General features: G+C 47.9%; 2 protein-coding genes across 2 annotated transcripts in view; one reads left to right on the forward strand and one right to left on the reverse strand.

The window, feature by feature from the left end:
• Window positions 1-6,394, reverse strand: part of AGO2 (argonaute 2, RISC catalytic component) — a 55,672-nt gene extending 49,278 nt beyond the window's left edge. Inside the window, exon 1 of the mRNA XM_021387139.1 lies at window positions 6,106-6,394. Coding sequence (XP_021242814.1) covers window positions 6,106-6,136 — 31 coding nt within the window. The 5' untranslated portion in view covers window positions 6,137-6,394. The remainder of the gene's footprint in view (window positions 1-6,105) is intronic.
• RPLP1 (ribosomal protein lateral stalk subunit P1) lies at window positions 12,664-13,910 on the forward strand. The gene is made up of 4 exons (XM_021387149.1): window positions 12,664-12,839; window positions 12,955-13,029; window positions 13,138-13,255; window positions 13,790-13,910. The coding sequence occupies exons 1-4, from the start codon at window positions 12,768-12,770 to the stop codon at window positions 13,867-13,869; spliced, it is 345 nt and encodes a 114-aa protein (XP_021242824.1). The 5' UTR covers window positions 12,664-12,767; the 3' UTR covers window positions 13,870-13,910.

Consider the following 14,910-nt stretch of genomic DNA (forward strand, 5'->3'; position numbering starts at 1 on the left):
ATTTCTTCCTGCAGCACTGCTAGACCAGCCTCGTTTAAGGCACACATGAAATTATAGGCTAGCACGCAGGCAGCTTTTAAATCTGCTTTCAGCAATGAAGAGTTTTGTTTCTCGAGTGAAAAGAAGACTAAAACACACAGCAGAGACAAAACACAGCTGAGAAGCACTGCCAGAAATAGAAGAGGACAAACAAATTACAACAGGAGAGAATGTACTACTCTCACCACATCTGTGGTTAAAAAGCATCAGTTTCACAACCCAAGTACAACCAAAATTTGGCAGCGCTGTGGAAAGCACAGCCAGAACTGGCACAGGCACAGGCTGCCCAGGGAAGTGCCGGAGTTGGCATCGCTGGAGGTGCTCAAGAAAAAGGCAGATGTGGCACTAAGGGCTGTGTTTCAGTGCTATGGTGGGGATGGGTTCATGGCTGGACTAGATGATCTTAGACTTTGCTGTATTCATGCATTAAATTCCCAAAGTATTCCACCTACTTAATACAGAAGAAACACCTACTACCTACACAGCTGTAACGCTAAGCAATCACATTACTCCATCCCCTTGTCCCTGCTTTTCTGGCCCACTGCACTTGATCGTGTAGGGCCCCTGAACAACCCAACACCTCCGTGCTCACCTGGGAAATGCTCCCTTTGCTCTTTTTACCCTTATGTGGCCATCTAAGAACTAGCTGAATAGTTCTCCTCTTCCCAGTTTCCCACGGGGAACAACTGTCCTCGATTAATCAGATAACATCAATGGCCAAGACATTCTGCTTTAGTGTAAGCAGTACTTGATCAAAGGATTCTACATGCACGTTCACTAAGCACAGACAATACCCCCATATGCTTATTCTTCCATTACATGCGTCTTTCCCCCTAGGAAGTTGTGAGATATCTACCTGGCGTCAGTACCACTTGACTTCATGGCTGCGGAAAAGCTGTAAAGATGTCTCCAATACATATTTTTCCTTAATTCAAGAAACAAAAGACTACACAGATGAGAAAAATGCCCATACTATATTTTATTTAAAAGCACTAAGTACACATACACACACTATAAATAATACCGTACTGTAGTAAAAGTAGCAGAAATTACAACAGAAGTTCAAACGAATGGCAGTAACCTATGGCACTCACTAAGCACACTGCCCATCAAACAGTCCTGAGTACGATATGGGCATCAGCTCCGTCTCATTTCCTGAACAGCACTGAAAAGTCTCTTCAAAGTGCTACTTCCAAGAAATGGCCACTGAAGAAAACAGCATACTAACAGGTCACAACTCTGGTATAAGACGTGAGAAAGACTGGACTTGTGTGATGTATCCAGAGAGGATGTTGTTCAGATCTGTCTTTTTCAACGTCGAAAGCATGAAATCAGTAAGAAAATGTTCAAGCTCAGCTTTAGGTACTAAAATAAATTGGAGAAGAAACAAAAAAGAAAAAGCCCTTGCACGAAGTAGGAAAGCGCAGTACTGACCAGCCAACGGGCCAGGAGACGCTTCTTGTGCTGGTGGGCTGCTCTGTGCGCCCATCAGAAAAGATGCACGACACTGAAGGCGATTCCTTAGCCAATGCACGGAGCAGATCCTCACCCACAGCCACTGCAGTTAAAACTACGTAATATTTTCCATCAGCTCTTTTTTTTTCCTAGTCTGGAACTTACCAACAATAAGATACTCACGGACAACTTTTCTGAATTGTCAGGGAAGCCAGAGATCACATATTTACCAAGTAGTAGTACTTCCTGCTATTACAAATATTACAAATTTGGTCACTAAAAAGATGACCAAGCGCTCCTCTAAGACGCGAAATGAAGAAGACCGCATGCAACACCATTTTTGATGAGTCCTGAAGTTTCATTAAGCTATTTGTACAGTCAATAAGAGAATCGCTGCTGAATAAACTCTTTTACTTTCCATACAGCGAATCTTTTGTATACGCTGGCTCGCCAAGGAAAGGAGAAAGTTTCAGTCGGATGTATGTCAACACCAGCCATCTTTTCATCCAATAACCAACCAAGAGGTGAGAAAATAAATAGCCTTAGTTTCCATGTGTTTGACACAGGGAAAGTCAGAACCCCCTTTACAAAGTCACTGTATTTCAGACAACTGCTGCCTCAACAAATTAACGTCTCCAGTAGCAGACAAAATCAAATGCTTTTTCAAAGGCTAAGAAACAGGATGTGTAGCATGCTAATCTTGGAATTTAGAAATACAAAAATACTCAGCTGTCTAAGTTACAGAAGTTCACAGAATTGCTCAGGTTGGAAAAGACCTTCAAGATCATCAAGTCCAATCACAACCTAACCATACAACCCTAACAACCCACCACTAAATCATGTCCCTGAGCACCACATCCAAACGGTTTTTAAACACGTTCAGGGATGGTGACTCAACCACCTCCCCGGGGAGCCTGTTCCAGTGCTTAACAACCCTTTCTGGAAAGAAGTTTTTCCTGATATCCGACCTAAACCTCCAGTGGTGCAGCTTGAGGTCATTTCCCCTTGTCCTGTCAGGCAAGTTTTAATCACTTCTTCAAACCAGATTTATATAACAACAGCGTCTTTATTACTAGCTACCTGATCTTTAAGAGCTCCCTCCAACACAACCCGTTCTGTCACTATGCCACTTGGGCTTTTTTCCATGTTCACCTAATTTCAAAAAACTGCCGCTATGGCCACCTAACTTGCTCTATACTGTTACACAGAGAAAGAACTAACATGAAAATAGCCAGCCCCATGGCAGACTGAGCCATTACGCCGGCAGGAGGCCAATGCCACAGAACGGGCTTAGCCACAGCGCCCAGTTTGGCAGTGGGAACTCGAAGAGTGAAGTACTTCCTACGCATCAACAACATCGAGAAGCAAACAGCGGCAAGGCCTAAGTTACAAGACACGGGAAGGGAACATTCAAGTGGTGTCAAGGATGTGCTGACACATAGATGCCGGAACTCTTGGGCATTCACAACAGCTGTTAATCTTGGATGGTTGCGAATGACAACTCTCACCCGTTCCTCCGAACCGGATTTCGGCAATGTCAGGTGTCAGATTAATGTATGGAAGAGGCCTTTCACTGCAGCGCGCAGCCCGCACAGAGCCTTGCACAATACAGCTGAGCCTCCTGCTGACGGTCCCCACTTCCAGACCAGTTTCGTCATCGCCAGAAACGAAAATCGAATTCCATCAGTTGAGTTTAGCAGCTATTTAACGTTTATGAGGTAAATCAAAGGGTTGAATTTTAACAGCACTCAATCATTAACCAATTTGGAGATTAATAATATGATTTTGTGAAATATATGATAATTGAACAGCAACTTGATTACAGATTTGTGGATGACAAGATTCACACTAACAGAATACCCTACATCAACGTATATACATAATGTATATATGTGAAACATACACTCAAGCGCACACACATAGACAAACAGAGAAATGTGGATCCAGTAAATCATCTCAGCACCCACACTCATGAAACATCTATCGTTAAAACATACCTACGTAAGGAGGTGGATGGAAGAAGAATAAGCCAGTCTATACTTAACATTTCCCTCTATTCGAGTTCAGAGCAAATACTCACAATACATCTGCATTCCGCAGCAGGGGATAATCAAGACTAACTCGAGCAGTGTAACTTCACCTTGGCCTCCACCAAAGGTCTTGAGGATTTGGTAGCGCCTAGGAGGCATCCCAACCCAGCTGAGACGCTACTCACAGCTTGCTGCAATCCAGGAGAGCCCAAAGGCTCTCACTTAGAATCTCTGCTAGAGGGATAGCTGCCTTTTGTCAGGTATTTTTCCATACCAACTCCATCGGAGGCCGAAATACTCTGGTAATTCTCACCAGTTGTGCGAACTCCCAGAACGTGATGGATTTCCAAATTCCACACGCAGCCCCTTGGGCCACAGTCCAGGTGCACATGCACTCAGATGCCTGGAGCTGGCTGATCCTAGGTGATGGGAGAAGCAGGATCTAGGTATGATAAGGAGGTGCTTTAATGCTCTGATCTGCTGCTTTTTGCAATTTATGTGAACACAGAGGCAAGGCAGCACTGGTCCTCTGCCTTTTGCATGTGGTCTAAGGAGAGGAATCACCAAGAGGCCTAAGAGAAAGAGAGGGGCTGCTGCACTACCCCAAGTTTGCAGTAGGAGCCTCTAACAGAAAGAGCCCGCTTACGGTTTGATGCGGAGCAAGAAGCTATTTGGACTGCTAGAAGCCAACGTGCTGCTCAGGCTCTCTGTGGATGGTTTTACAGGAAGGAAGCAGAGATCCTCATGACACAGAGAACAACTTGCAGCTCATACCCCAGAAGAGACTCTGCCCAGCTCTGCAGAAGGCTGAGCTGCAGAGATAAACTAGGAAGTAAAGAAGACTGAGGATGAGCTTGGTTGAAGGAAGCAGAAGAGCAGGAGCCTGAGACACAGAGGTAGTGTTTAGAGTGGAACAACCACCTCAGACTCCGTAAAAGGATAGTGTTATATCAAAACCCTGATGCTCAGAGTTATCCTGGTAAGGGATAAATGTCCTTATATACTAGGTGTAGCGAGTCAGATCATTCTGCATGAAAGGGAGGGCAGAAGGATCATACAGAGCAAATGTAGGAGGATAAAGGGACATGCAAAAGTACTCCCAACCCACAGCCTGCAAGTATTTTCAATCCTTTGGCTCTTTACACACAATTTTGAAAAACATTTATCAACAGGAGGTAAGCAGCCTTTGCAACAACAGCACAATGAGTCCCACAAATACCTTCACATTGAATGAACAAGAAAACCAGACACTAGAAGCAAGGCAGATAACTAAATCAATACTTATACACTGCTATTGTTACTGAAACGTGCAAGTGATGTTCTACATCAGGCCAGAGCCCTGAATATCAGCCTGGATACACACAGCTGCAGAGCCCCTACATAAACCCAGAGCCTTGAATATGAGCCTGGATACACACAGCTCCCCCCAGCACACCCAGCGAACACCTCCAAGAGCTGCAGGAAGAAATGCAAAGAAATACAAAGATTCCCCTAAGACAAAAGCAATCACTGCAGTTGTCTTTCTTGATTCCTGTTCCTTCAAGGAGAATCAGATCAGAGGAAGAAAAAAGAAGGCAGCACCTAACTGTGGATGCTAGCGTGTGAATGTTCTTACAGAAGAAGAATTCCTGAGCAGCAGCTACAGGTTCCACCTTTCACTCCTCACTAGACCACCCCTCCAAAGAAGATTTTATGAAAACCTGTTAAGAACAGTAGCCTAAAATATATAAAGTTACTTACTCTGAAACTTTTCTAGGAAAAGAAAACAGCCTCTAAAGTACCAGTCACCCAAACACTGTCGTTTCTACATTAGAAACGACAAGGCGGAAACAGCCTAGCAGTAAAAAGCCCCGTCCCACATTAGCTGTGCTAACTCGCACAATGTTAATCTAAATAACATTAAACGACCCTGAGAGCGTTGGGAACCATTCTGCTGCCCGCATTCATCGCTGCTTCGCTCGCAGAACGCACAGCTTTGTCAGAGCTCTGCCGCCCGTTGCAGCCCTACCGGACACGTGGATGCCGTTTGCCCCCGTCTAAACAAGGCAACCAGGCACGAGGGCCGCGGTTCGCCGAGCACCTCAGGACGGCGCGGAGCGGGGAAATGGAGACCCCAGGGGCAGCGCGGCGCCGCCGGCAGGAGGCCGAGCTGGCAGAACAGCCGGGCCCGGCGCGGGGAAGGCGGGCGGCACGTAGCGCACAGCCGAGGGCACGGACGCCCCGCGCAGCCCTACCAGCCCCCGCCTCGCTCCGGGCGGCTCCGAGCGGGCAGAGCCCCCGGCCTCGGCCCCCGGCAGAGGGAGGGGAGAGGAGAGCGGGGGAACGCGACCCCTCTCGGGGGCCTCAGGCCCGCGGTGCCGAGGGCGGCCTGACCCCTCCTTCCCCCGCCGTGGCCTCCGCGGCCGCAGCCAGGCCCGCGTTCCCCCCCGCGCTCCTCCGGCCCCGCAGCGCCGCGCCGCGAGGGGCCGCTGACAGAGCGCCTCGTGCGCCGCCCCCCCCTCCCCAGGCGGGACCCGAGTTCGAAACCCCACAGCGAGAAAACCGCCCCGGGTGGCTCGAGGGAAAGCGGCCAAAGCCTCACCGGGTCCGGCGGTGCTGGCTCCCGGGTACATGGCTCCGTGTGCGGCGGCGGAGGCGGCGCCTCGCTCCAGGTCCCTACCGCGGCGGCGGCCGAAGGGGAGGGAAAGGGAGGGAAAGGGAGGGAGAGAAGCTCGAGCGGCGGTTACGTTGTTGGGGGAAGGGGGAGGAGAAGGAAAGGGAGGGGAGGGGAGAGGAAAAGAAAAGGAGGGGGAAAAAAAAAGAGAAAAAAAAAGAGGGAAGAGGGCCGGGCCGACGCCGGGAAACCAGGTTACTCGGCGGCACTGAGGATCGGGGAGGTGGGCGGGGGGAAGGGAGGAGCCGCGCAGTCACGGGAAGGAGCGCCCCGCCCGCCGCCTCCGCCCGCCCTGCTCGGGCCCCGCGGTGGGAAGCGCTGCACGGCCGGGGGGAGTGGGGCGCGCCCTTCCGCCGCCTCCTCCTCCTCCTCCTCCTCCTCCTCCTCCTCCTCCTGCTCTCGAGGGGATGTGAACATTCTTTTCCCGTGCTCGCACTGCTTCGCTGTTAGCGACTTGTGTCGTCTTTCAGTGACACTTGGGGACCTCACGCGTCCTCTTTTGCTGCCTCTTCAACGCAACGCTGCTGTGACTTCTTGTCGTATCTAGGAAATCCAGCTGCGGTGTGGTGCCTCGTACAACGGGATAATCTCTGGCCATCTTTATTTAAAGTTTAGTGCAGGAGAATACGAACTAGCAATTGCCAGAACATAAAAGAGACATCGAATTGTAGAATCATAGAATGGTTTGAGTTGGAAGAGGCCCCTAAAAGCTGTCTAGTCCAACTCCCCTGCAATGCTCAGGGACACCTACAGCTCCATCAGGGCGCTCAGAGCCCCGATCAGCCTGACCCTGAATGCCTCCAGGGACGGGGCATCCACCACCTCTCTGGGCAACCTGTGCCAGTGCCTCACCATCCTTACCAGAAAAAAAAAAAACTTTGTTCTCATTTTGAATCTAAATGTTCCCTCCTTTAGTTCGAAACTATTTCCCCTTGTCGTGTCACCATGGACCCTGCTAAAGAGTCTGTCCTCTTCCTTCCCATAGCCCCCCCTTACATTCTGAAGGACCACCCTCAGGTCTCCTTGGAGCCTTCTCTTCAAAGGAAGCATGGGCAGCAGCTCCAAGGAGGTGATCTTGGCCTTCTACTCCGTGCTGATGGGACCTCACCTGGAGTACTGTGTCCAAATGTGGAGCCCTCAGTGCAGGAGGGATGTGGACCTGTTGGAGTGGGTCCAGAGAAGGGCCACAAAAATGATCCCAGGGATGGAACACCTCTTCTGGGAGGACAGGCTGAGAGAGCTGGGGCTGTTCAGCCTGGAGAAGAGAAAACCTGATAGTGGCCTTTCAGTACCTAAAGGGGACTATAAGAAGGAATGGGACAGACTCTTTAGTAGGGACTGTTGTGATAGGAAAATATTAGACACTCCTAAATGCTGATGTGACAGTGGGAAATCATGCAATCTGCATCTGAGTTTTTGATACTATATTTAAATCAATCTCTTCAATCTGATTAGGAAGATAACTCCCTCTAACATTATCATACTTCCACACCACTGGACCTTCTGTATTTAAGTACAAGATAACACACAAGTACAGTGATAGGTTTCTAGAAAGTCCATTGAAAGCGGTGATTGTGGAGAAGTTAGCAACCAGCATCCAGCACCCGATGTCACCAAGCTAAGTCTAGATTTACTGCCTCACGCTAGCACTGACTACACAATGTACGTATAGCTGTATGCTATATGCCTGTCTTGACACTTATCAGGTTCAAAAATGTGTGAAAAAAACAAGGGCAGAAAAAGTAGTAGGGCTACCGTCATGTGAGCAGTTTGTTTATTGTTATAGCAACAGAAATAGCATGGCTTATGTTTGCTATACAAGGAATGCAAGATGAAAATAAGCCACCGTCACGCGTAATCGTGGCATTTCAAAGTCTGTGACTTTTGATCCCTGGCATCTGACGTGATGTGGCCGTTCACATACACACCATCACCAATTGCATTGCAAGCATTTGATTATCAGGTCCATCGGTGCTCAAAATATTTATCAAATCTTATATACTCCAGTCAAACATTATAACATATCAGTTTCACTCATAAGATCGCCCTCCATCAGAACACTCACAACTTTGGAGCCTGCAAGGTGAGGAGGCACGGGACAGGAGCAATGATTACTGTGTTTTATTTTTCCGCATGAAAGAAGAGCTCCTGGTGTTGGTAGGCAGATATGTGGAGTGAGCTCGGTATGTACTTCCAGGCAAATGACCATTGCTGTGTGTAGGCAGACAAGAACCGAACTGACTGGCTGCTGGACGCACAAACATTGATAATCCTGCCTCACCTTTCTACATCGTTCTGCTTGTGAAATAGTGGACTGAAAGCAATGGTCAGCGGAGCTTACATGCAGAAGGGAGGTACTGATACTTCATCTCGTACCTCACACTGCTGCAAAAGAAAAAAAATGAAGTAGTAGTAGTAGAATGATAGTACCCTGCAATCAGTTTGAAAATAACAAGCTATCGAGCAGCAGGAGATGGGTGAAGGGGTTAGAACTCCATAAGCAGCAGGGCTTATCGCTGTGTGTACATGGCTGCAGACTTGCACAATCGGTTAAATAGTAAATCAGTCAAACAGCTTTATTTAAACACGGCTTTCGTGTCTAGCAGTCCCGCTGTTCCTTTGCGCTGCTGTACGCTCCCAGCAACATTTCTGTGTTCACTGAGGAGAGGTGCAGCGCTGGTCTCCCTCTGTTCCTGAAGGAACAGGACACACGCATTGCTCCATGTCACCCCATTACTTCCAATGGGTTCTGTCACTGACAATTGCTGTTTTGGAGCACAGTGAAATCTAATTATCTGTTCCTGGGCAATTTCACACCAAAAAAAACCCCACCTCCAACAGGAAAACCCTCTGTTTTTGAAAAAGTTGTGGATCACAGTGGTTTGAAAGTTCCATAAAAGCTTTCCTTTCTACATGCTCTTTATATACTCTATTAACAATTACAGTGTAAGAAGAACTACTGAAACACAAGTTTCTTTAGAGGAATGTGACTGTTTTACACAATGCGCTGTGATAAGGGCTGGATTTCAAGCTGAAATTTCCTAGAGACCTCCCAGAGAAGGAGTTAAATTAGTGTTGGAAAAGCTGTGCATTTTCTCATCGTTTTGGAAGTAGTGATGGGATTTAAGAATGGCTTTTAAAAAACACTTATACAAACAGAGGTGCTTGGGGGTAAATATTTTATATGCAGTAGGCCTCTGGCAGAATATGTGGCTTTTCTTTTTATCAGAGAACATATTTTGACTTCGCTAAGTAACAACCCTTTTCATTTTAAACTAAATTACATTCAAAGCCAGTTTATAAATGTCTATTAGGGATGAGTAGTAATGGTACAATGACAAAAATTTCACTCAGAGGAGAAAGATGTACATTTGATTCTTGACTCCGAGGGGATCCAAACTTACTTTCTTTTCAGCCTTCGAGTGACCCGGCTTTCAAGATGTTATTCTGGAGCACGTGCGTTAAGATTTCTCACATATTCTGTGTCACTTGCATAATTATATAAAATGAGATCAGAACAAAAGTGAGAAAAACCACGACTATGACCTGACCTAACGTGTTCACCTGGTCACAAAGACTTTGAGGGTCTGACTTCAGTTCCCTGATGAAGGACTAACTTCTCTAGGTGATCAGAGCAAACACAATAACAATTGAAAACTATGACAAAGGTGCAGCACCACCTATTGGGGATATGGTGTGTGTTGACTCTCACTGTTCCGAGTCGTAGTAGAGTTCGGGGTTTTTTGTCCACACAGGTTTCTGTGGACTTCCCAACGCAGTCATCAACTGAGGCATGAACATATTTTGGGGGTTTGAACACAGTTATGAGGAAGTGTAAAAACACAGAAAAAAAATCAGCTAAGGAAAAACTTGTTCCCAGGAAAAAAGATAAAAGAATCAAATACTGTACCTGAGACTGGATGTGAGTAAACTGGGAGAAAACAACTTTATGGTGAGCAGTCATGTTGTCAAAATACAATAAAATAAAATACTACAACAACAACCCTGCAAAAGCAAAGAAAAAAAACTAGTACCACAACTGGAAAATGGATGCGGGAGGGGATAACTGTCCTGATGAACAGCACCTACACGGTGACTCAGATGAAAACAGGGCACCCTGATGATCTGCCAGCACCTTCCCTCTCCCAAGAGTCAGAAAGACTGTGATTCCAGGCAATACAGAACCTACCTGGCGGCTCGGGGGATCATGTTTTGTTGTCATTTGCTTTTTTCAGTCAATGTATCTTTTCTCCATCTGGCAAATGACTTCCACACCTGCAGGTCTTACACCTGGCTGAGTGCCTAGCCCACGTGTTGTTTTGTGTTTGGAAACGCTGCCTTCAAGTCGCAGGTAGAAGACTTTGCCACTTCATCCGTCTTTCTTACTCTTCCTCAGTGCTGAGTCATGACACAGTGCAGTTTTCTAGAACCCCAGAACAATCACTACGCTGATTTTAATGCTAGCTTCCTTTGAACCAAACACAGTCATACCAATACAACATAACTACTTAGAAATTTCTTACCCGATGCCTGCTGAAAACACTATTGTCTTGCAATTAACAGACCAGAGGCACCAGCCCTAGTTTATCAGACCTGTACAGCATCTGTGAGAGCTTGCTCTGTGACCTGGAACTTTATACTGGGCTTCTGCTGTGTGTTTCATTGTGGGATAACAGCAAAGGCTTGGAAAGCAGAGACCCCAAACCATCAATAACTCGTGGTCAGCTATTAGTTACTGAAAAAGTGCAGCTTTAAAACATTTTAAAACTGGCATGATTTATCAGTGTTAACAGTCCAACCACAGCAATCTCTAGTTCTTTAAATGGATGTATACACATGTGTATATACATATATGCAGTGATTTGTTTTCATCATAACTTTATTCTGAGCCCCTACAGGTAAATCCTGTCAGTGTCACTCAATAGATGCAGCAAGACAGCCATGAAGCAAGCAAGGTTGAAGACACATCTCCCTTAATTAACATCTTTACCAAAAAAAGCCTAAGCTTGTGTGAATGCCACCTTCAAATTTTAGGGCTTAATATTTTATTTTGAATAATGCATCTGCATTATTTAATCATTTTTTAGCTTAAGGATTGTTACTGTTATCCATGTCCTTCCCTCTTCCAGGACCCACTCAAATTTCCACTCATACCTTCACCACTCAAACAGCACAGAAAAAGCTGGCCCCTACCATTCAGCTTTCCTCTCATCCACAAGCAATCGAAACTCTTGAGTACTGTACCCAAACAAATGTATTCAGTTTCAGTACAACAGCACAAAGTATACTGATCATCACCAATAAGAATCCCTTGAATACACAGAACCTCCAAGTTCAGTGAAGCTGGGTTCTTCTCTATTGTTAGAAGAGAGCAATGATTTGCAGTCACTATTTAAATCCTGTAAAATAAACCGCTTTCTATTCAACATGTTTAGTTTTCAGTTTACTACTTTTTAGCTGGTAGTATCTTTAGATGGAGTAATACCTATATAAGCTTCAGCCATCTTTTTGTGGGCTGCTCTAATAAAGGCTGAGGGTGATCCTGCTGCATTAACAAGTTCTAGCTCTCCATGCTTCCTTTTGCTTAGGCAAGTCATTCTTCAGGTCCTTCCTCCACACACATAAATATAATCAGGTGTGGGATCTGCTTAGGAGGGAATCTTTCTGGCGGGGATAGCTCGGATCTCCTGCGGGCTTTTCAGCCTTTGCACAAGCTGGGCATTTCCACAGGTGCTACAGCTGACAGAAAGGAGTTATTCACTGATTCTGATGCCCTTAAGCAAACTCCATTTCTACTACTGGGAGCACGGTTATATCCTATACACCAACTTCCCTCTAAACTCCAGTTTCTGCTTCTAGATATTTAGAGCATATTTACATCCTACAAATGAGCTTCCTTCTGAACTAGACCTGCAAGTTGATTTGACTGGGAATGAACGCCTGTGCTGCCCGTCACAGGGAGGGATGGATGCAGGCTGCCCCTCTGTGCGCCTCAGCCCAGGGTCTCCCCCTGCTGTGGAGGAGCACTGGAACGCGAAGCTGCTGGGTACGCTTTGCTGCTACAGGAGAACTGTCATTATAGGATGGACAGAATCACGGCATGGCTCGGGTTGGAAGGGACCTCACAGCCCGCCCAGGGACGGGGCACCCACAGCTTCTCCGGGCACCCTCACAGTCGCTTATCCTGCCCGCGATTAACTCCCTAGATTTATTTACAGAACTTCAACAACATTCTGAAAGAAAAAAAATGGAAAGAGGGAAAAAAAAAAAAAAGTCAGAAAAGACGTGAGATGCAAAGACACCACAGCGCCGCCCACGGCCGCCCAGGCAGCGCTCCTGAGGTAATGCCGCCGTCATCTCCCATCACCCCTCGCAGAGCTGCGATTGGCGGAGCTCTCCCTTCGGGCCCGCCTCCGTTGCTCTAGGATTGGGCCGCGCTCTGGCTCGAGGGACAGCGATTGGCTGATGGCGCCATTATAAAGCTCCAAGGAGCACGCGCGTTCCCTTTCCTCCCCGGCGTCTCAAGGTGCTGCGTCCTTCAGCTGAAGCTAAGGCCGTTTCTCCCCGGCGACTGGCACCGCGCCCCCACCATGGCCTCCGTCTCCGAGCTCGCGTGCATCTACTCCGCCCTCATCCTCCACGACGACGAAGTCACCGTCACGGTGAGTGGCGCGGCCCGGTGTCCTCCGCCACAAGATGGCGGCGGGGCCGCGGCATGGCCGGCGGTGCGGGGCGTGAGGTAGGGCCGGGCCCTCAACGGCGCTCTCTCTGTGGCAGGAGGATAAGATCAACGCCCTCATCAAGGCGGCGGGAGTGAACGTGGAGCCGTTCTGGCCGGGCCTCTTCGCTAAGGTACGTGGGGGCGAGGGGAGAAGATCGTCGTCGTGCCGCTTCAGCGCCGCGCTGAGGCGGGACGCGCCGCCGTGTTAACGAGGTCTCGGCGGTGCTTGTCTTCCCCAGGCTCTGGCCAACATCGACATCGGAAGCCTCATCTGCAACGTAGGAGCCGGTGGCGGAGCTCCGGCTGCGGCTGCTCCTGCGGGTGGTGCTGCGCCCGCGGGCGGTGGTGCTGCACCCGGTGAGTGAGCGGGGTGCATCTCCGCGCCGCGTAGCGAGGGGCCCAGCGCTGCACGCAGCGATCGACTGCGGCCTCAGTGCCGTGTACAGAGAGATGATCACCTCCTGCTGGCTGCGCTGTTTCTGATACAAGCCACGATGCCACTGGCCTTCTTGGCCACCTGGGCACGCTGCAGGCTTGTGGTCACCCAGCCCTCCACTGACACCCTCAGATCCTTTTCCGCTGTGCAGAAGTTGCACTTTGAATCAGTGTGCAGCGCTGGTGCTGCCTCACATTGCCATTGGGATGTCACTGATGCCTACAGAGTGCACCTGCTCTGTGAAACTTAGGAGGCTTCACAGAATTTTGAGGGAGCAGTGCCACTTCCCTAGTAGTAGGAGGAGCGCTGTTCTCATCGGGCTGTGAGATGGGCTTGGTAGCATTGCTCAGGTTTTGCTTCTTAATGTTACAAGTCCTTGGAGGTGAAGTCTTTTATTGCGTGACTTCATGAGCTGATGGAAATGGGAAGGTTCTAACAGCTTCTTTCTTTTCTAGCCGAGGAGAAGAAAGAAGAAGAAAAGAAAGAAGAATCGGAGGAATCTGATGATGACATGGGCTTTGGTCTTTTTGACTAAAAACTTTTGTACCTGCCTGTAATAAAGAACACTTAACGGTATTTCTGTCTCTTAAATTAGTGCTTCTGAAGGATTGCTGCATTACCTGCGGTGACAAAACTGGCTGTCCCTGTGTGGTCATGCGGGGGTTTTACAGCTGTCCTTGTTCATTCCTCATGCTCAGCACTGACAATATGAGCTGTGTTATTAGTACTTTTCACTCACAGTGTATGGACAAAGGTGAAAATGTTACCACAGTGACAATAGGATGTGGTTGGCTTTAGCAGAAATGCTGCGGCCTCTTTGGTGAAGCTGGAACAGCCTGAGTGTGCTCTGCAGCAGCCTGGCTTCCATCAGGCAGTTTACAGAACCAGGTAACTTAACCTGGGGGAGCAGCAGTGACTGTTTCAGAGGACAGCTGCTGAGCTCAGTGCTTGGAGAATGGCTGAAATCTCTTGCTGAATGCCCTTGTGCTGGAACAGAGTAGATGTAATTTAAAAACAGATGGAAAGTCTTACAGTGCTCCGGGCTTCTGACCTGCAGCCAACCCTGGACACTGAGGTAGATGGGGTAATCTTTGCTTTCTAGGAAAAAAATCAAGGAACATTGCTGAAAACTGGCTGCTTGGAAGGGTGGGTGTGGAAAATGGTGCAACTTACATAGTAATGAAGTATTACTACATTAATTCCTGAACAGAGCACCTGAGCCAAAGTCAGGGTTGTATTCACACGCGTAGAAGTGCGTAATTTTCATTTATATTCCAGTAAAATGTTGAGAAGATGATAGGGGTTTTTGTTCCATGGCTAGAGCAGGGGTGGGAATGCTCTGCCTTGCCCTGTGTCTCTGCAGCCCATTGTGTTTTTCAGAAGGCAGCTCAGTGACAGCAGTCCATGCACCCCCACTGCTGCTGAGAGCTTCCATGATTTCCCCCGCTGCAAACCATGCAGCTACCACCACCCAAGGAAGCTTCCTTTCGAAACATTTTAGGGGTGGAAGAAGTAGCACAGGCATCTGCATTGTTCCTGTGCTGTACAACTAAAGAAAAAGCTTTCTGAAGGTGAC

The sequence above is a fragment of the Numida meleagris genome, chromosome 2 (genome assembly GCF_002078875.1).
Source record: "Numida meleagris isolate 19003 breed g44 Domestic line chromosome 2, NumMel1.0, whole genome shotgun sequence".
In the NCBI taxonomy this organism is placed as follows: Eukaryota; Metazoa; Chordata; class Aves; order Galliformes; family Numididae; genus Numida; species Numida meleagris.

Excerpts from the sequence above, each read along its gene's own strand:
- RPLP1 (XM_021387149.1), top strand. The coding sequence starts at position 12,768 with ATGGCCTCCGTCTCCGAGCTCGCGTGCATCTACTCCGCCCTCATCCTC. Across the intron at positions 12,840-12,954 it reads ACGACGAAGTCACCGTCACG|GAGGATAAGATCAACGCCCT; the intron begins GTGAGTGGCGCG and ends TCTCTGTGGCAG. Across the intron at positions 13,030-13,137 it reads GGCCGGGCCTCTTCGCTAAG|GCTCTGGCCAACATCGACAT; the intron begins GTACGTGGGGGC and ends TGTCTTCCCCAG.